Source organism: Vicugna pacos, chromosome 6, assembly GCF_048564905.1.
Source record: "Vicugna pacos chromosome 6, VicPac4, whole genome shotgun sequence".
Taxonomy (NCBI): domain Eukaryota; kingdom Metazoa; phylum Chordata; class Mammalia; order Artiodactyla; family Camelidae; genus Vicugna; species Vicugna pacos.
Genome location: NC_132992.1, coordinates 60,042,360 through 60,062,481, shown reverse-complemented (window position 1 = coordinate 60,062,481; position 20,122 = coordinate 60,042,360). Strand labels below are relative to the sequence as shown.

Genomic DNA, 20,122 nt, shown 5'->3' with positions numbered 1-20,122 from the left:
TTCAAGCTCAGAATTCTTAAAAGATGTTTTGTGAGTTCAAAGCATGGAGAATTCACATTATATAGGTCTCCTAATTCATGTTTTTGCCCAAAGGAATTTAAAAAAAAATCTCTGTAATTTTACTCAAATGTGCAAATTAAGTAAGAAAAACAGAACTGGGTTCAATGAAAAGCGATCAACTGTCTTCTTCCCACTCCTACTGTAGCACATTTAGAAGCATCTATGTTTTATTCCCTGGGTTGGCAGATAAGTAACAGCAGCCACTCCCTATGGAGAGATGGAGCCTGATGTGTTCCAAATGAGCTGTGCAATGTTTGTGAATGCCGTAGTGGTCTCCTGGAGAATACACAGCTGTCTCGGGCACGAGCCTGTAACCTCTATAAATTAGTCTCAATCTAAACATCCTTTCACTGCAGTAGGAATTGGAGAACTCTTCCATATCAAATTCAAGAGCTTCTACATATTGTGGAAGAATGAAAACCATGTTACAAAATGAGCTGGATGCTCCACAAATTAAGCCTTGAACCAATCCCACACACATTGATTTCAGAGAAATTTGAGGCTCCAGTGTGAGTCTCATCTTGAGCCAAACTCTTATCTTACTGTTGGTGGAGTGTTTTCACACTTGCATTCTCTCCTGAAAAGGTTCAAAAGTAGGGCCATGGCTTGGGTGCTGTAAGCTTTTAAATAAACTAGAGAGGGCAGATACTTGGCATGTGCTGCCACGCCCCTTTCACTTGCCTGAATGTAGCTATTGCTTATCTTTCTAGACTACTGTTTCCCTGAATCTGAATGTGATCTAAGACTGTTTCTCAACAAAATGCCCCAGGCATTCAGTACTAATTTTATCAATGAGCTCTATTTGCCATTCCTGACATACGAAATATGTGTGTGTGCCTACGTGTGTGTTCTACCCAACTACATACAAGAACCTTTGAAGTATATTTATCTTTATGTGAGGTTTGTTTTTCAGAATATAGGAACTACTAATAGAAAGGTCAATAGTCACTCAGTATAGGGAATCATTCCTTCTCTAATTTGTTTTGAATGCCTGAAGTGGTTACTGTTGACTCTTGGGTCTTAACAAATATAAATACCCAGGCAGAGCTCCTACTCTTATCAGCCATTTTCTGGAAAAATTTGCCATGTGCTATTATATATTAATTAATAATATGCATTGCCTATGTCAACTTATTTAGTATTCCCCCAAATCCTTTGCAGAAGGTACTATTAAAATATCCAGATAACATTTGAGGAAACTGAGGCACAGAATGGTTAAGGAACTTTCATACTGAGGCTGAAAAGGATTTCACCTTGATTAAAGTGTTACTTGTGGGGCTCTTTCTCCATGTCCCCACACTCCTTTGCCCATAATATAAGGTTTGGTCTAAGTTAAGAAGCTAGTGTTAAATAAATGCTCCTTGCCAGATTCCTTCTTTTGAAAAAAATGAACAAAACTTCTTTTCCAAGAAACAATAGCTTAAGACAAAACCTGACAGTTTCTTTGTCTCAACTCTTCTTGCTATGAATCCTTTAAAAGTGCCAACCCCGTTTTTCTTTGTCTCAGAAGCATTTTAGAGCAACTTATAACTTAAAGCAACAATGCAAGCCCTGGAATTCCATTGCTGACTCTGTGTTATGCCCATACATCTCAAATTAGTCAGACCTTGTCAGTTCACAGGGGCGCAAATGTAAAATAAATAATACTGATAGACATCGGCAATTTTAAAGCATAGCATAAAACCTGAAAGTTTCTTCACCCAAATAGATAATTATTTGTCCACGTCCAGTGATAGAACCTAATGAATAAATACAGTTTTAAAAACTGCTAAAACTAAACAGTATGAACACCTCTTTTCAAGAGAGTAAATTAGAATCATTTATCAAAATGGAATTTCAATTAAATGGGAAATGAAAATGAAAATTTTCAATCAAAATGGAAAATTTCAATTTTCTCTAACAAGTCCAAATATCCTTAACTGGCTATTTCTTCCAGACATTCTTAATTAGAATATTGATCAGTATCTGATGAAATATGAAAAAGAATTGGAATCGTATCCCCAAACTCCTTATCAATCTAGGCATATGGAAGCTGTGAGGCTTGCATAGTTACTCTGTTTTTTTTAAATGACTTTCATTAGTGTTTCTCAGAGAAACAAAATAACATTCACCATATTATTCTGTATGTAATTCTCTTACCATAACAATTCTCAAATGTTCATTACCCATCAATAGCCACTTAAAGTTATATCATTAGTTTTCTATGTTCTTGGCATGTTATCAATAATGAAACTGAGAAATTTCCATCTGATATTTCTGATGCTTCAGGGTGTTCTAAACAATAGCTTTGAAAAAAACTGACAAATGCCCTCTGATTATATGAAAGGATTAACCTCTGTGGAAAGACAGCCCGTGTATTGGCTTTTCATCTTAAAGTTTTCTCTAATAGGTTCACTTTTTTCCCATGGAAAGATTCTGAAAACCATGATGATTCACAATAGCCAATTTTTTTTTTGCTATTGTTGAAAAGGATAACTTTTAAAAATAGCTTTACTGAGGTATAATTGACATACCCTAAATTGCACATATTTACAATAAACAATTTGGTGAATTTAGACATATGTATATACTTGTGAAGCTATCACCACAATCAAGCTTAATGAACATATCCATCATAATTTTTGAAGGTATTAATAATGTAAAACTTTGATAATTATCAGATCGCCAGGGGTATCTGGCACTAGTAGGCATATGTATTGTCTGTTGAGTGAATACATTTTCTCTAAATTATTGTCAATGAACTGAACAAAGGACTGGGCAGAATTTAGGCTTTTGAGTTTCAGCATTTTTAAGGAGCATCTGCATGGTGCTGAAGTTGGCCTTTGAATATATAAATCGACAGGTATGAACTCCTCAGTATGTCTATGGTGGCTTAGCAGTCCCATAAAGCCTCACAGCTGCTTACCCGATGTCCCACCTTTTCTAGAGAAGGAACAGTGGATGGGCTTATTCCTCCACCTTGTGTTATTTTTTTTTTCCAGCCACATCATTTTATAGACAAATTAAGAATCGATAAAGCATAAGCCTTGTTTGAAAAGATGTCTCTAGATACAGGAATAATACATTATAAGCCAAGTCACTTCCCTCCTCTGAGTTTCGCTTTATCTGTCAGTATCTTCCATCTTATCAGAGAGGGCTGCAAATGAAAGGGAGGGGAAAAACCTAGCAGCAGCGGCAGGAAACTTCCTGGAATGTCCAAGTTCTAAAATAAAATAGACTGCACAGACAGCTTATAATTTGTATGGCTTTGGCTCAGGGTTTTTGAAAGAAAACATAGGTGGTTTTTGTCCTCCCTACTGATGTTCTATTTGCCCTCAATGCTGGAAGGAATGAAGTCTGGGAAGCTTTTTTTTTTTTGGAAGGAACTTGATAGCTCTTTTCTGTACTTTCACTATTATCAGCTCTGTTTTGGAAACATCAGTTTAAGGATGCAGCCTTTAACCTAGAGTTGTGGAGTCCCTCATCTCCGTCTGGCACTGTCAACACCCATCTCCGCAAAGAGCCAGTCCCCTCCACAGATGATACTGATCACCCTGAAAACTGAGGCCTTGAGGTCTCCACCTTCCTTTCTTTGCCTCGGGTCCCAGGACACCAGTCCGGGTTTAACTTTATGAGTTGGGAGGGCGGCTTGCCTAATTAGTAACGCTTCAGCTGGGGGCTGCTTCTACCTGCTCATCCTCTCTGATTCCTCTCCAAAGAGATGAAGATTTAAGTGGATTTGGCACATCCCTAATCTGGGCCTGCCATTAGCAGGCCGGGAGCTGGCGTGTGCCAAGGAAGACTCGGACCAAGCAGGCCTTTTTCACCTGCGTAATAACAGGCTGGGGAGTAGCGAAGCAGCAGCGGCGGCGGCGGCGCCGGGAGTAGGAGGAGGAGCGCAGGCAGCCGCCGCGGCTGGGCCGAGAGGAAGAGGAGGGGGAGGAGGAGGAGCTGAAGCGCGGAGAGCAGCAGGCAGCAGCTCGGCCGGAGTTGCAGCAGCGGCCGCAGCGGCACTGACACCGCAACCAACCCAAGCCCCGAGTCCCGGTGTGGACAGCAGCAGGGAGCGTCCATCTGCCCGCCCAGCCGCCGCACCTCGGCCCAGACAAGCCGCCGTCGCCGCGCCCCGGGGACCGCCAGCCATGGCTGCGCCGCCCGATCCCCAAGACGAGCTGCTGCCGCTGGCCGGCTCCGGGTCCCAGTGGCTCGGGGACCGGGGGGAGGGGGAAGACGAAGCGGTGACGCCGAAAGGGACCAAGCCGGCGCCGCAGGCGAGGGAGCCCGACCCAGGGTTGGGCCCCGGGGCGGTGGAAACGGCGCCGCGGGAACTGGGCTCCGGCTCCGCCCGGCCGCCGCCCGTTGCCATGGAAACTGCATCCACAGGTAAGGCGGGCGGTCGCCACTGCCCCGCAAATGGCGTCGAGGACCCGAGTCCCCCAGCTGGTCCCCTTCTCTGCAGCTCGCCTGTGCACCTACCTCGCGCTCTCTACCTTGAGCACCAACCTTACCTCTCCCCCCCCACCTCCCTTCGCCACCAGAGACTGTAAATATTGGCGGACTGGTAGAAGACGGTATGTTTATTTATCGAAAGGCTCGAAAGAAAACAAAATGCTATTGATCCTTTTATTTCATTATCATTATATTTTTGTTTCAGCTTTCACAATTGTCCTCAGAGGCAAACCGCAGCATCCTGGCTGCTGGCGCGCCCGTGTACAAGTTTCTTCCTTCTGGCAAGGAGCTAGGGGTTGTAGGGCCCACTTGGCCAGTTGCGATGATTTTGGGGGAGCGTGTTTGTGCGCAAGGCGCGTGCCAGCGACAGGGGACGCAGACAACAATGCGACCGACAGGCCCACTGTCCCTAGACCCGGCTCGGTCCAAGGCAGAGATGCAGCTTTAACTATCCCTTACCCCTTCCCTCCACGAATCGCCACACCCTACTTCCTCCCTTTTTCCCTCCTACTCTCTATCTCTCTCTTCCCTTAAGGAAAACAGAAATCCCAAGGTGAGTTTAATTCAGGAGAGACAGCGTTTGCAAGAGGATTGGGAGTTGTGGCGTCCCCGCCCAGAACCTTTTTTTCCCAGCTGCTCCGATTTCCCCATCTCGCAGGAGCTTTGGAACTTGGAACCCTTCAGAGCGCTCAGCCTGGCTGCGGTGTTAGAGGGCTTGAGTGGCGGTGAGTGGATGAGGCACAGTTTACCAGCTGTTTGGACCCACCCGAACATTTGGAAATTGCCCCGGGTTCGTCCTCCCTCCGCCAGACTTCTCCCTCTGAACTGGAGCGCACGGGTGCCCAGCAGGAACCAGGGCTCCTGGAGCATCTGGTCCAAAGGATGCCTGAGGGGAGCTTTGAGGAGGGGCTGCATAGAGGGGTAGCTCTGTTTCCAGGGAGTAAAGAGAGGGTGCTGTGTTGTGTTGTTCCTCAAAAAGGCTTTGCTGTGGTAAAATGAGAGTTGTGTAGTTTTAGTAATGCAGCTTTTGAAGTCTTAAGAGTGCTGGGTGCTTCCGCAGGAGGGGCAGTGGGTGGGACTGGCATGCTTGTTCTTGGCAGCTGATTTAGGGGAGACACTTTCTTAAGCCACCGCCTCTATTGAGGGTCATGTGGAGATCCTGAGGTAGTCTTAACTCTGCTCTAGTACAAAAGATTTGAGCAGAGGAAAGGAGGTTTAGGAAATGTGTTGACTAAAACATGTCAACATTCTGAAAGGAAGAGAAAAAGTGGGGACCATATACAAGAAGAAAAAAAGAAAGGGAGAAAGAGAGAGAAAAAACTCAAAGCAGAAAACTCCATTTGCTATATATTAGTTATTATATAGGGGAGGGGAGGATTTGAGGCTAAGAATGGCTCCCTAACCTCTCTTTCAGCGTCTTCATCTAAATGAAGAAAAAACAAAACTGTTTATAATTGCAAAAGAAGATAGCAAAAGCTAATAGACAAAGGAATGTTCTTTTTTTGTTGTTGGTTTGCCAATACCATTCCTTGTTGACAGTAACTCATAGTACAGAACCTTTATCTACTGTCATTGAAGTAAATCCTTACTTTATAAACATTGCCCCCCTCCCACTGGTGTCACCAAGGTTAGGTGAACTAGGGAAACAAAGCTAAACGTCCTCTGTTCAGTAACATACTATTCACTAAAATGAGTTGCCATATGCTTAGAACAACTGTAACAACAATGCTTAGAACAACTGTAACGAAGTAGTCATTTGCAAATTTTAACATTATTATTACTATTATTATAGAAATATTCTACTTTGTTGAATATATTAGGGATTTCCTATCCTAGGCAATGAAGACACTAATAAAAAATCAAACATAATGCTAAGTTTGGTTGGGAGGACAATAAAGGGAAGGGGAAAGAGCACGTTTTGCACATTTACATAGAAATTATTAAGTTAATTGTTGCTGCTTGAAGGAATTTCTCATATAGTTGTTGATTCTTTAATGTTTTAAGTTTGTATGTTTCTTATTTAGTAGACTGGATGGGCTGTTATGAGGTCCAAATGCCAGAAATGATATCTTAATAAATAAGTAGATCTTGAAAAATCCAAATAAAATCCAGGCCAGCTTCCTTGTTTGTTATTTTGGCAGTTCTGTTGCAATAAGCAGAGTCAGCAGGTGCATCTTCAACTTAATCAGAGACAAAATCCAAAAGCCTATGAAGTACACAGCTTTACTTCTTAAAAAGAATGGTGCTCTTGGGGACTCAACTCAAACTAAGAAGTATCTTAGACTTTGAATGTGATGCACTGTAAACAGATTTTGTTTCTTTTTCAAATGGAATTATAAAATGTAAGACAGATATTGGTTTTAAAAACTTCTTTTTTTTTCTGAAAAACACCATCAATCATGCCATCTGGCAGAAATTCAGTTATTTATTTTTATACATTGATGGCAATTAAAGTTCTTAAATATTTCCAAAAATAATTCTTAGTAATACCCTGGAATTAAATATGTTTAAACATCGTTAAAGCTATACTAGGAAACGCCATCAGCACTGTTATTTTCCGGTATTCTCGTTGCCTCTGCCCTTTCTGTGGAAAGGAAATATTCTTAACAAAAAGTAACACTTTATTCTAAAGCTACAATTTTTCATGTCTAAAACTGAAATGGGCACGTGATATGATGTCTGTTGCCACAGGGAACATTTCATACACCATGTGTAGGTTACAACATGTTAGAGTTGTTAATCATGAATCCGTGCCATCATCTAATAACTTTATACAAAAGATGTTAAGAGCAACTGTTTTGTTTTTTCACAATCAGTTATATTATTCCTGGAAACTGTTCAAAAGGAGCATGCAATAACAAGGGTAGAAGAATAGCTCTTTGTTTAAAGGAAGAATTTAAAATAGAACATTTGAACAAAATGCAATAGTAAGAAGTTAACTCATTGGCCAATTTGGAAATTAACTGATTGACTGATTCATCCATGGCAGGCAAAGTGAATAACAGAATGGAGAAAGGTCTGGAAAAAATCTGTCCAGGATGATTTGCTTCAGTAATATTGACTTATAGATAATTTGACTTAAATTTCTAGATGATTGCCGAGAGAGATTTTTCTGAATTTACTTGATCCAAAGTGCTCATAAACTTACATATTTCAAATGTTGAATGTGATACTCTGTTGGAAAAACTATTCGTAGTCTATCATGATTTAAATACCTTTCAGAATGTTTATTTATATCCTATGTTTATTCTGTTTATTTTAATAAATTGTATCATACATATTATTAACCATCTTCTAAAATCCATGTAGAGACTGGATTGACTATCTTCACTTGTGGATGTGTTTGACAGATGTGTACAATTTTTTATTTGGAGACATTCCCAGTAATCCCTTTCAGAAGATGTAAATTTCAATCTTCTGTTTTCCTTCATCTTTTGAGAAAGCCACAGTTCTATTGAATGGGAAGGACCACTACTATTGCTTTTACAATATTTTACAGAACATATGAGAAAAATAGGATAGTTCCTAATGCAATTTATTCCTCTGGACATAGCCTCTGAATATAATCAATAACATTCCTGGCAGCAAGTGTGGTATTATGTCCTTTCATATACAGAAGTCAAATTAAGTTAAATTAAAATTTAGAAACACAACATTGACGTACCCTAAAAATACATTAATAAATAAATTTTATCAAGGCTTTCAGCATAACTTCCACTTCATGAACTCACTGCTCCAGGAAACCCACCCTCTCATTGTCCCTCAGGTACACCATAGGGCTTCCTGCTCCTATCTCTTTTCTAGGCTGTTCATCTGCTACTGACTCTGAGGGTTTGGAAAAGAAGTGTGGACTGTCTTACTCATTATACTCTCTTGGATAGCCTGGATTGTGGAAAGTTTTTATTATATGTAAAGTGAGAAACCATTGCAGTTCGACTCAATTTAGTAAACATTTATTGAATGCCTCCTTTGTGTAAAGATCTATGCTAAACACAGGCTGTGGTTTCCTAGAACATGGGCACCTTTCTGTTTCACATTAGTATTTAGTTTAGTTCCTTTTGTGTTATTTTCATTTTCTTCATTCCCAAGTCATTGCTGGCAGCTTGATTAGAAGGGTATTATAACAGTCTAACCACATGGGCACAAGGGCATGAGTTAGTTTTCTGAAGTTAACACAGGATAAATAAATACCAGTGTAGCTTGCTCAGACTGCATAGCTAGGGGAAAATAAAATCTATCTATCTATCTATCTATCTATCTATCTATCTATCTATCTATCTATCTAATTCTATCTACTTCATAGAAATAACTGTGGTTGAATAGTACTCGAAGATCCTTGGGCTAATTAGTTGTTCTTTCATTTTTAAAGTTAAAGGAAATTATTTCAGTGGTGACTAAGGGAGATTTGAAACAGGCACTTTGAAATATAGATGGCATATTTCAAGAGCCTAATGTGTCCACACAGGAATGCTCTCCATGAAAGTCATTGTAAAGAATATGGTCAAAAGAAAAAAAGAAAAAACAACTAGTTTTATTTGTTTGAATAATTTTCAAGGGTAAAAAGAACAATGAAAGGGGCATGAACTGGAGAGGCTCACTGCTTGTGGAAGATGCTGTAGTGAGAGTAATGAAAAAAGAGAAGGAAGAGCTTCTCAATTCATATTGAACCTGTATTATTTAAAATGGTGATTGAAATGTATAGAAATATCAAATCACCATATTGTGAAACAAGATGTAACAATAATGTAGGTCAATTATACTTCAAAAACAAACACACACATAGACAAAGAGAGCAGATTTGTGGTTACCAGACGTTGGGTGGGGAATGGGGAATTGGATGAAAGCAGTCAAAAGGCACAAACTTCCAAATGAGATAAATAAGTATTGAGGATGTAATGTACAACATGATAAAATAATTAACACTGCTATATGTTATTTAAGAAAGTTGTTAAGAGAGTAAATCCTGAGAGTTCTCATTACAAGGAAAACCATTTTTTTCTATTTCTTTAATTTTGTGTCTATACAAAATAATGGAAGTTCACTAAACTTACTGTGGTAATCATTTAAAAATAGATATTTAAAATGGACAGTGATTCTTAGGTTGAAAAATGTAAAACACACAGAAAGAGAGACTGGAAGCCCTGATTAAGGAAACAGCAGGTAACATCCCATGTCACTTCTCTGATAAGAATGTCTCTTTGGAGTCAACTACTTTATATTTCATGGTATTGAATGAATGTGTTGAGCAGTTTTAATATCATTCTCAGTATCTTTTAAGAATAAGACTAATTCTAGAAAAGTTGAAATGGGAAGTGATTTTCAAAAAAAGGAGAATGATGAATTTTTTAAATTTACAAGCCAACATATTTGTAGCTAAGTGCTGGTAGAATCCAAGAATACATTATTATGCTAAATATTATAAACCCTCAGAAAAGAAGATATATGTTTATCACCAACAATTCCCATTGGTTCACTAAAAAAATAAAACCCATAAAACATAATTTCTTTTTTCTCAGATTCTGAAACACTAACATATGTACATCACTTACTATGCTCAAAAATTCTAGAAAGCACTCAACCTACATAAAGACATGGAAAGCAAGCATGCTCTTTAATTTTGCAAATGGCACAAAGTTTCAAAAGATGGTTGATATGATAGAGGGTAGCACTATTACTTAAAAATACTTATTTTAATGTTAACCTGCAAACAAACTCTTTTCATTAAAGTCATTTTTTGCCCTAATTTAAAAAATTCCTTCTTGAGGGAAGGGAATACATGTATGCTATATTAAATTTTAAAAGGTACAAAAAATAATACAGAGCAAAGAAAGTTTTCTTCACACTCAGTCTTCCAACCAACCACTGTCCCTCTTAAGCAACCATTATTATCAAATTCAGAAAGAGAGTATTATTTAATTCATTCATAATTATACTATTATTTATTCAAACCCCTGCTATATGCCAGGGATTGTTCTAAGCACTAAGGATACAGGACAGAAAAGGATAGATGACAGTCTGTCTCCTATAAAATATATATCCGTGTGTGTGTGTGTTTAGAAAGGGAAGGAGAGAAGAGGGAGGGGAGACCAGGAACAAAAAATATACTCAAGGTATAACAAGTCCTATAGAGAAAGTTAAAACAGAGTAGCGGAGTGAAAGGGATAGTCAAAAAAAGGCCTCTTTGATAAAGTTAAAGCAGAAACTTGAAGAAAATGACAGTAAGTTATGCAGATGCCTGGGAGAAGATCATTTTAGGCAGAAAGAACAGTCTGCAAAGGCCCTGGGTGAGAGTACTCTCTGGAATGGTAGGGATGTCAATGAAGAGTGAGCAAGGGAGAATGGCTAGGAGATGGGCTCAGAATGCAGGGTGAGGGTTGATGGGCAGATTAGGTCCTACAGGCCATTGTAAAAGTTTTAGATACTACTCTGAGTGTGATGGGAGTGACTGGAGCGTTTACAGTAGGGGAGGAGCATGTTTAGAGTTAGTTTTATATTAAGTTTAGTGGGTCACTCTGCACTGTGTTGAGAATCTAAAATGGGGGAAGTGGAGAGGGATGTAGAGCAAGATTGACCAACTTGGAGTCTATTGCAATAATCCAAGCAAGAGATGATAGTGGCTTGCACTGGGTTGATAGCATTGGAGGAGGTGAAAAGTGGTTGGATTCTAGATACACTGAGTGTAAAGCTAACCCTGGATCCTAATGGGTTGTATATGGCATGTGAGAGAAAGGAGTCAAGGATGATACCATTTTTGGTTTCAGCACATGCAAGAATGGAGTTGCTATTAGCTGGAATTGGGAGGGGCAGGTTTTAGGGAAAAAGAAACATTGGTTTTGCAAATGTTAATTCTGAAATTCCCATTAGATATCCAAATGCAGAAGTCAAGTAGGAAGTGTAGAGGTCGGGGATGGGGAGTGGTCTGATTTGGGCATATAAATTTGGGAGTTGCTGGCACAGAGATGAGATTGCCAAGAGAGAGTGGGTTTTCATAGTGAAGAAGTCAAGGAGTCCCGGGATACTCAAATATTCAGAGTTTTAGTAAAGGAAACCAAGTAAAAGTGGCTTAGTGATGTAGAGGGAGAACTGAAAAAATGGGATTCCAGAAGGCAGAGAAATGTATGTTAAGAAGGATAGAATGATCAGCTCTGTCAAATGCTGCTTATAGTTTGGATAAGATGAAGACTGAGTATCAGTCATTAGATTTGACAATGAAGTAGTCATGAATTTGATGAGACTGTTTTATTGTGAAGTTTTAGGGGAAAACTTTGGATGGAATGGGTTTTAGGGAAGATAGAAAAGGAGAAAATACTAGACAGTATCTGTAGACATAACTCTTTTGAGGAAGGAAACTAGAAAAATAGGAAAGAACTGTCTGGGGGATTAGGATCAAAAGAAAGGAAAGTTTTATATATTTATCTATCATTTTACTATTGGTAAGATGATACAGATAATTCAATAGGGATGGAAAGATCGATGGTTCACAAGAGAGGGGGCATTTCCTGCAAGTATGTCCCTGAGTAGGCGAGGGGAAATAGATCGGTACATAGTGGAGGGTTGATGTTAAATAGACCTAAGGACAGTTCATGGATATAACTGGAGGAAGAGAAGGGGGCACAGGTGCATGGGTGGGGCTGAGGACAGGTGAAAGTTCAATGAAATAGGAAGCAAGGTCAATAGCAGAGAGAAGGCAGGAGTGGAGTTGGAAGTTTGAGAGAAAGGGAGAAGTTACAGAATTTTTGTGTAGGAGATTAGGAGGGTGAAAGGTCTAGGGGAAATTGTAGGAATTCTGAGCATCCCTAAGGCTCACTTGGAGTTGATGGTCATGAGCCTTAAAGTTAGACCAGTTATTCTAAATGTTATCTTTTTTTTTTCCCATCAGTGTTGCTTTGGAGTAGATGAACAGTTGGATTGGTTTTTGTTTTTGTTTTTGGTGAGCATGACAAGAAGAGATGGGCAGGGATTTGAGGATGTGTGCAAAGCAATGCAAATACGGATGGGTCAGGGAGCCTGGGGAAGAGGGAAGGAGGACAGAGGAGGGTGAAGCAGAGTGAAAAGATGATATAAACAGTGTGTTGATACGGATGGATCACGGAGTCTGGGGAGGAGGGAAGGAGGACAGAGTGGGGTGAAGCACAGTGAAAAGATGATATAAACAGTGGGTTGTACATGCTAGCATGGTTGAAGAACAGCTGGAGCCAGGGTACTAGAGTAAGGGATCTGGAAAGGACAAGATTTGAGGGGGGATGTTTGAGATAGAGATTAAGGAGTGGGTACAGTTGTTGGGGGAAGTAGGAGACTGAGATGGAGTGAAAGACAAGATCATCAGGAATGGCGTCCAGAAGAATGGCAAGGCTGGGAGTGAAATAATCACCTATATGATTACTGAAATTGCAAAGAACTGTGGCAGAAATTGGAGAGTACGGTGAATCAGGTGCTGATATCTTTAGGAAAGGACATAGTGACCTGGGCTTCAAAGCTAGGGGATTTTAGAGGGGAGGGAAGAAGAGTAGCCTGTAAAATTATGAATAGTTTCTTATAGATTATAGGTCTGTAGAATTCTGCAAATTCTGTTTAATATGTTCAGAACACCTCAAAATAGTTCATTGTGGGGGATGAACTTTGAGGGTCATAATTAACTAAATAAGAGCGAGTGGTATGGTGAAATTACTAAAATATCTTATGTAATCTTAAGTCATACTACTAGAAAGTCTTAGGTGTACATTATATGAGGTAATATTTGAGTTCCCCTGGATTCTGTCCTAGGCAGACCAAATTTGGAGTCTTGTACTAAAGGATGGGTGCAACACTTTGAGAGATACTACAGCATGGTGAGAGAAAGGTGACTAGATAGGCGTAGCTTCTAGAAAAAAATTATGTTTGAGAAATTAAGAATTTTTAGCCAGAAAAGGAGAATTAAAGATCTGAAAGTTAAATTCAAATACTAGAAGAAGTCTTATGAAGCAAAGAAAGAAGATTTGACCGCTTGATTTCACAGGGCAAGATTGGGACTGGTGGGTAAATCAGAGAAATAGGTTTCTACTTAAGGAAGGAGAAAGTTCCAATAGTTAGAATTGCCCAGAAAAAAGACAGATTGTCTCCCGGTTACTGATATTTAAGCAATAGTGAGGTTGCTGTTTATTGGGAGAAACTTAGAAAGGAAAGTGTTAGTTATACCAAGATCTTCATTCCTTCGTAAAGGAAAACAATACTCCTAACCTTACTTGTGGTGGTTAAAGTGGGCGTATTTCTCAAAAGTGAATCGCACACAAATGAAACCAGCAATAGTGCTCATCACAAAAATCACAGTTAACTTCAAATTGGCTTCCTAAGAAAATGCACTCTCCACAAAATTGTGGCCTTCTTTAAACTCTTTTCTAGTTCTCCATTGTTGAGAAACAAGCCATACTGTAACATTCCCACTTCTTAAGAACTGTATAATTTTATCCAATTTGTGGTTATTAACCTAAATGTGAAACATGATATCTGTAGTCACCTCTTTTGTTTGTTCTTTTTTCCTGATCTTTTTAAATGTTTACTGTAGAATCTAATTCCATAAATATTCAGTATATTCTAAAATGTTTGGGGAATTCATTAACTAATTCTGTAATGCTAAAAGCATCATATACTTCTGTCCTTAGTCCTCTGCCTCTTCATCTGTATATTTATGTCAAATTATTCACTGGAAAACCATGTTGGCTGGAACAGTTCTGCCTTCTAACTTCCATGTTCAATCCCCAAATGGATTTTCTAATTCATCTACTGTATAAGATTGTTATAAAAACCAAATTCTTGCTTCCTGAATGTGGGCAACTTCTTGAATATCTCACACCTTTTAAAGTACCTAGGATCTTGTTTTATGCATAGTTAAGTCTTTATTTTTTAAAAACAACTCCCATACAACAGAAAATTGTATGTATTCACACTATTGCTGATCTGATTTATGAGCATAAGAATAAAAAACAATGTCATATCTACCTTTGGCATGAGTTTTTCAACACATCCTGAAAAATCAAGGTTTCTCAAAATGTGATTTGTAGACTACTTGCTTCAAGATCACATGACATGGTCCACGGACCTCAACACAGGGAAATAAGCCTGCTAAATGCATATTAAAACTTCAGGAAGTGCCAATGTATTGACTCTCCTCCTCACATTCAGCATTTTGCTGGGAGCTGTGGGGAATGGAGGAGCGGGAGCTGTGGGGAATGGAGGAGCAGGAGCTATGTCCCCTTTCTCCATTCCTCCAGGCTTACCGTCTAGATGAGAGATGTGACTAACCAACATAAAATGACGAGACTTGAGAATCCAGAGGAGCCTCAGCTGAAAAAAAAGTTACATTTAAAAGTGGAACTTTGACAGGGATAATTGTAAAATCTTGCAGTAAAATCCTCAGACTAACTGTATGAAAAAAATGGGAAAGTCATGGTGAAACTGCAACACAATTAAGAAAAAAAAATAGAGAAAATTTATTGGACATTAACTCTCATAAGTTAACTCTCAGTCAGTGGAGTGAGCCAGCTGCCCCGAGATGGTGAACTGTTGATCTCATTAACTGAGGATGCCCAGAACTAGGAGGTGAGGGTTGACTCAGAGAGGGTTGACAACACGTGGGGCTGCACAGAGTCCTGAATGTACTGAGGGCAGAGATGGTAGCAGAAATCTTGACTCTAGTGGAAAGAACTGAGGATTTATGACCTACACAAGAGAAGACAGAACAGGTTATGACAGCCATCTAAAAATACATAAAGAGCTGTCCAGTGGCATAAGGACTGGATATGTTCTGTGTGACTCTGGAGGAAGGAAGTGTAGTCAATCAGAAGTTAAGCTGTGAATATGAAAATAGCCTGAACTGCCTTATATGGTGGTGAGTTTCTTGTCACAGGAGGTATGTAAGCATACTTGGGCTGGTCATTTATATGACAGAGAAAGTATAATAGAGAGGATACATTAGTTTAGTAATTTTTCATCTTTTCAGAATCACAGACCCTCCATTGGAGAATCTGATGAAAGCTTTGGAATCACTGCTCAGAAAAATGCACTTACAAATTCCATTTTGCACACAGATTCTGCGATTTTTCAAAGATCTTTTATGAATGGAGGACTTAAAAAGCTTTCTAACTCTCAGAAATCAGTAATTCCGGATACTCTCATGTAGATCACTGTTCACACAGCAGCAATAGTTTTACAGTTTAATAAAATCTCACTGAATCATCCACTTGTTTATTCAACAAATCTTTATTAGGCACTTACTATGTGTGTGTATGTTTACACACACACACACACAATGTATGTAGTTGAGTAGGTGATACTTAAATACATAACTAGAATGTAAACATAAATACAGTAAAATAACAACATAGTCTATGAGGAAGAGTCTTATAAACGCTCTTTCGTTAGTTTCAAGAATATGCTGTGACTGAATTTGTGGCTCTCAAAGGGTTACTGAACAATGCTTTTTCCACACTGGCTCTGGTGAAGTGAGAGAAAGAGTGTGGACTTGGAGACGCCATGCTGGATTCCCACCTCAGCTCTTCGAATGTCCAGTAGCTTGTCTCAGCCTCTGTGGGAAGGGCTAAATGGTGGGTCTGTGTGAATCTACAGTGTCCAGATAAGTGATGTATCATTTGTCTCTTCACTGTTTCTGTGTACACTGTACACTTCTGTGTACACTTTAGTCATTGCTAAAGTTTTTGGAACCAGTTGTTCCTTTAGACAACATTCCTTCTCTGATCACCAGGCGATGGCTGAGTTTGGGGTACGGGAAGATGTTAATTCTCCCTCTAATAATCCCCATCAGCCATCTAAAGTCACAACAAACAAACAAACAAATATCCTCAGATGTGAATGATTAACGTTCTCTCAATGTTATGTAAAGTGTGCATACAATATTTTAAAAAATCTGTACCACTCTTACTATTTATTTATGTATAGACACATCATCAGAGTAAAAACAGGGTGCTTCCTGTGCAAATGCAGCTTCAAAATACTGAGTCAACTGGCTTCTACTCCATCCAGACTGTAGTCCCTAATAACCATCACATATAGAAATTTTGGAGTTACTACTGCTGATCATACTATTAATTTGTTTAGCAAGCCTTTATTATAGATAATACAAAGGTAAATTGCAGCCCAGCATGTTAGCATTACCAGAATTGAACTTGTGTGATTTTTTTTTAATTGAATCCATGGCATTTGAGAAGTGTTCCTATTTTATTTTACCAGAAGTATGAGAAAGAATAAACATCTAGTATTGTTTCCTAGAAATTGTATACTCTTTTAAAGATCAAGCAGTTCCTGTTTATAATTTGGACGTTTGCGTATCAGAAGTCTTAGAAGTAAAATAGGTTTCCTTTCTATGAATAATATGGAGGAATTAAAAAAATATTTTGTTTGACTGAAACATTATGCTGTATGCCAGAAATTGGCACATTGTAACTGACTGTACTTCAATAAAGAAAAAATTTTGTTTCAAGAGAGGTAATGTATTTTCTAGAGAAGTGAGTCCCATAAGTATCCTACCTGGAAAGTAAAGATGTATTAGGAGTAGGGATGATTTGCAGTGGGCTGTCAAGGCCATTTCTGTTACTTCTTTTTTGAAGTGTAATGATCGTCTCTGTGTTCAATAGTTATTTGACCATTATAATAACTCCCAGGAATGTTGTTCCCAAAAGGAATCTTTATCAATCTGTTAAAAAAACAAAAAAGCTCTGCCATTCTGCCAGATAGGGGACATCAAAATTAACTTTTAGTTGTATCACAACCTTTAACCCTTAATGCACAATGACTATGTTTGCACTGTGATAGTTTGTGTGAAGGTGTCCTTTGAATGTTGAGTTGATGTTTTATGCTCCATTGTAGAATCAGATTATTATGAATCTTGTGAAATATTATTTTCAGTTCATAAAAGGGAGGGTTGGTACATCAGTTGATCACGAGGGCCTAGAATTTTTTTTTTTTTTTTGCCTATGAAGGATCCTGTCCTACAAGGAAAAAAAAATCAGCAAATAAAATAAATGACTGTGTATAAGTAAAATGGGACTTAGTTTAGTTGATTTTCGAAGTGAAGTAGAAATTTTAACTCCACAGCCTTGTTTTAAAGTTGTAAAAACAATAATAAAAGAAATGTTTGCAAGAGAAAAAATTTACTCATGATCTCACTCTTTCTCTCTCTTGTTTTTTGTTTTTTTGTTTTTTTTTTTTTTGGAGAGGGAGTGGGAGGCAATTAGGTTTACTTATTCATTTATTTTAATAGAGGTAGTAGGGATTGAACCCAGGACCCTGTGCATGCTAAGCACTCGATCTACCACTAAGCTTTACCTTCCCCCACTCTTGTTTTAAAGTCTCACCCTTTCTGCACAACATTTAGTGTCAACCTTCTATAGTGGTTTGAGGATTCAATGAGCTAATTTGTAGTTTTTGACACATAGTAAGGACTATATAAATGTTTGCTATTCTTATTATTAATTCCCTATCAATTTTATTTATTTGCATAATAATCATTAAGCTTCCTTAAGAAGGTTTAGCATGGATGAAATACTGATGTCCTTTATGGAGTGATCCTCATTTTACAAATGTGGCTTCTGAGCAAAGCCAAAGCGACACCTCTGACTCCCAACCCTCCTGCTCTCCCTGTTGTACCACACTGCCTTTCTGCCTTGGAAATATAGCATAAGGAAAAATAAAATTGTCTTTAAAGACAACAAAGCTGGGGCATGGAATTCAGCTTTATCTTGCAGGGATAGAAGGAAATAGTAGAAGGAGTCTCAGCTGGAGAGACTGGAGAAGAGACACAGGAGGAGAGGTAAAGATGGAGGGGAGAGGGATTGTGCTGTAGGGAGAAAGCTTGACCTCTGGAATGGACACAGACAAAATGGTAGGGGAGTGGAGAAGACATGGAAGAGGGAGAGAGAAGTACATAGTGGGAGGGAGGCCCTTTGAGGAAGCAAGAAATACATCTGTATTTCTATTTTTATCCCTATCTCTATATAAAGGAATGGATTTGTGAAAAAGGAAAAGAGAAGTAGGTAGGAAAGCTTTCGTAAATTCTAGAATCTTGGCTAGATTCAAAGTTCTTGGCTTTACTTCCCTCTGAAATTGTAATTTGAATCTTTACAATTGGTTAGATCCTTAAACTGGAGTGACTTTTCTAAATGAGGTGACCCCAGCAGGCCCCTGGGGCTCAGCAGTAAGAGTTGTTCTCGGGGTGTTTCTGTACAGGGCTGCCCAGAGCTTTCTCACCTCGAGGCTGGATGAAATCAGGCAGTGGGCTGAATCAGGCCTGTGGGCCAAATGTTCCTTCCTCTATCTGGAGATTTTCCAAAGGACTCACATTAACTTTATCTAAATGGAGAAGAATTTAGCTCAGGGTTTTCCCTTAGATATAAGAGATAATTTGTAAACTTTTCCTTTATGCATAACTAGCACTGAGATTTGCAAATGCAATAGTCTGGACAGTTGTATCAAGGAGTTAGTTGGTTTTCTTTTACCATGCTCAAGTGTAACAATGTACTCTGTACCTTGATTGGAGAATGGAAGTAGTTAAGGAAAAGAGAAGAAACAGGTAAAAGTGAAGGAAGTTAACATTTATTTAGCACCTAGTGCTAGGCAGTCAGGCACTGTGACAAACACTTTATAAACTTTCTTAGTTTAGGATCCAGTGGCCTCTTGAGTAGGTAGCAGAGGACTGCACTATCGTTTAGTTAAGCTAAGTAGTGATGACCACTAATTTGTATAAGTCTCTTTATTTCCTTCCAACCAAGACCAAAAACCAGACATAGACAAGGAGTCTTCTAGTGAGATCCTGCTAGGTTGATCAAGATCGGGGACCAAATGATGGGGTTCAAGTCATAGCTAGTAACACATGGAATATTTATTTATGCCACATTCTTCCTAGGGGCCTATTGAAATAGTAAACTAAGGATTTGGGGTCCTTCCTAGCCTTTCATTAATGATGATCATACACATACTTGTTTGTATTGTATCAAGTGCATGACTGTTTCTTCCTCCTTGTCTAGCTGCAAGTGCCTTGAGGTAGCTGTTATGTCTCCGATAATATCTGCAGTCACTAGCAGAGGATAAAGTATGTCAGTGTCAGAATTTCATCATTTGATGATTTATTTTACTTTTCTATTTGATTACATAAAATGGTCTTAGTACCATACTGAAATAAGAGCACATTTTCATAGGCTTTCAAAATTCACAGCATCAATGACTATTCACAGACATTAGAAGTAGGAGTTGAATCTTTTGTGTATAACTCATGTGACCAATATTAAATCAATTATGCTGTATATTCTTGCTCCTATTTCTATGAGTTATAAGAATAATCAATAAAAAATTTTCCTATGTCATGCCACTTAGAGTTTCTTTTAAAAACTCTAGAGTGCTAACTTAAAAAGTAAAAACAATTCTTGACAGTTATGATTAAAACTGTCTGATGATAAATGAATTCTGTTAATTTTAAAAAATTAATTGGATGGATGTCCTTGATAAGGCACTCAATTATCCTGAGAATTTACATAATAAAATGCAGTGGTTTGCCCTGAGATTAGTTTGACACAGTTGCCATGAACAGCTCTTTTTTAGCACCTGGCAGTTCACCTGGCAGCTCTGCCCCCAAAACTGGGTTGCTGCA

The 20,122-nt window shown here is 38.7% G+C and overlaps 1 protein-coding gene and 1 long non-coding RNA gene across 3 annotated transcripts in view; both read left to right on the top strand.

Moving 5' to 3' along the window:
* The first annotated feature begins 3,938 nt into the window (after positions 1-3,938).
* RTN1 (reticulon 1) overlaps positions 3,939-20,122 on the top strand; it is a 208,203-nt gene continuing 192,019 nt past the window's right edge. Inside the window, exon 1 of one of the 2 annotated variants that reach the window (XM_072963153.1) lies at positions 3,939-4,422. In XM_072963153.1, the coding sequence (XP_072819254.1) occupies positions 4,182-4,422 (241 nt within the window). In that variant the 5' untranslated portion in view covers positions 3,939-4,181. Of the gene's footprint in view, positions 4,423-5,091; positions 5,214-20,122 lie in introns of those variants that run through there. The other variant, XM_072963155.1, reaches the window with a different exon arrangement.
* LOC140696947 (uncharacterized) overlaps positions 4,497-20,122 on the top strand; it is a 74,659-nt gene continuing 59,033 nt past the window's right edge. The window contains exon 1 of the long non-coding RNA XR_012073660.1: positions 4,497-4,610. This is a non-coding gene — a long non-coding RNA (uncharacterized lncRNA). The remainder of the gene's footprint in view (positions 4,611-20,122) is intronic.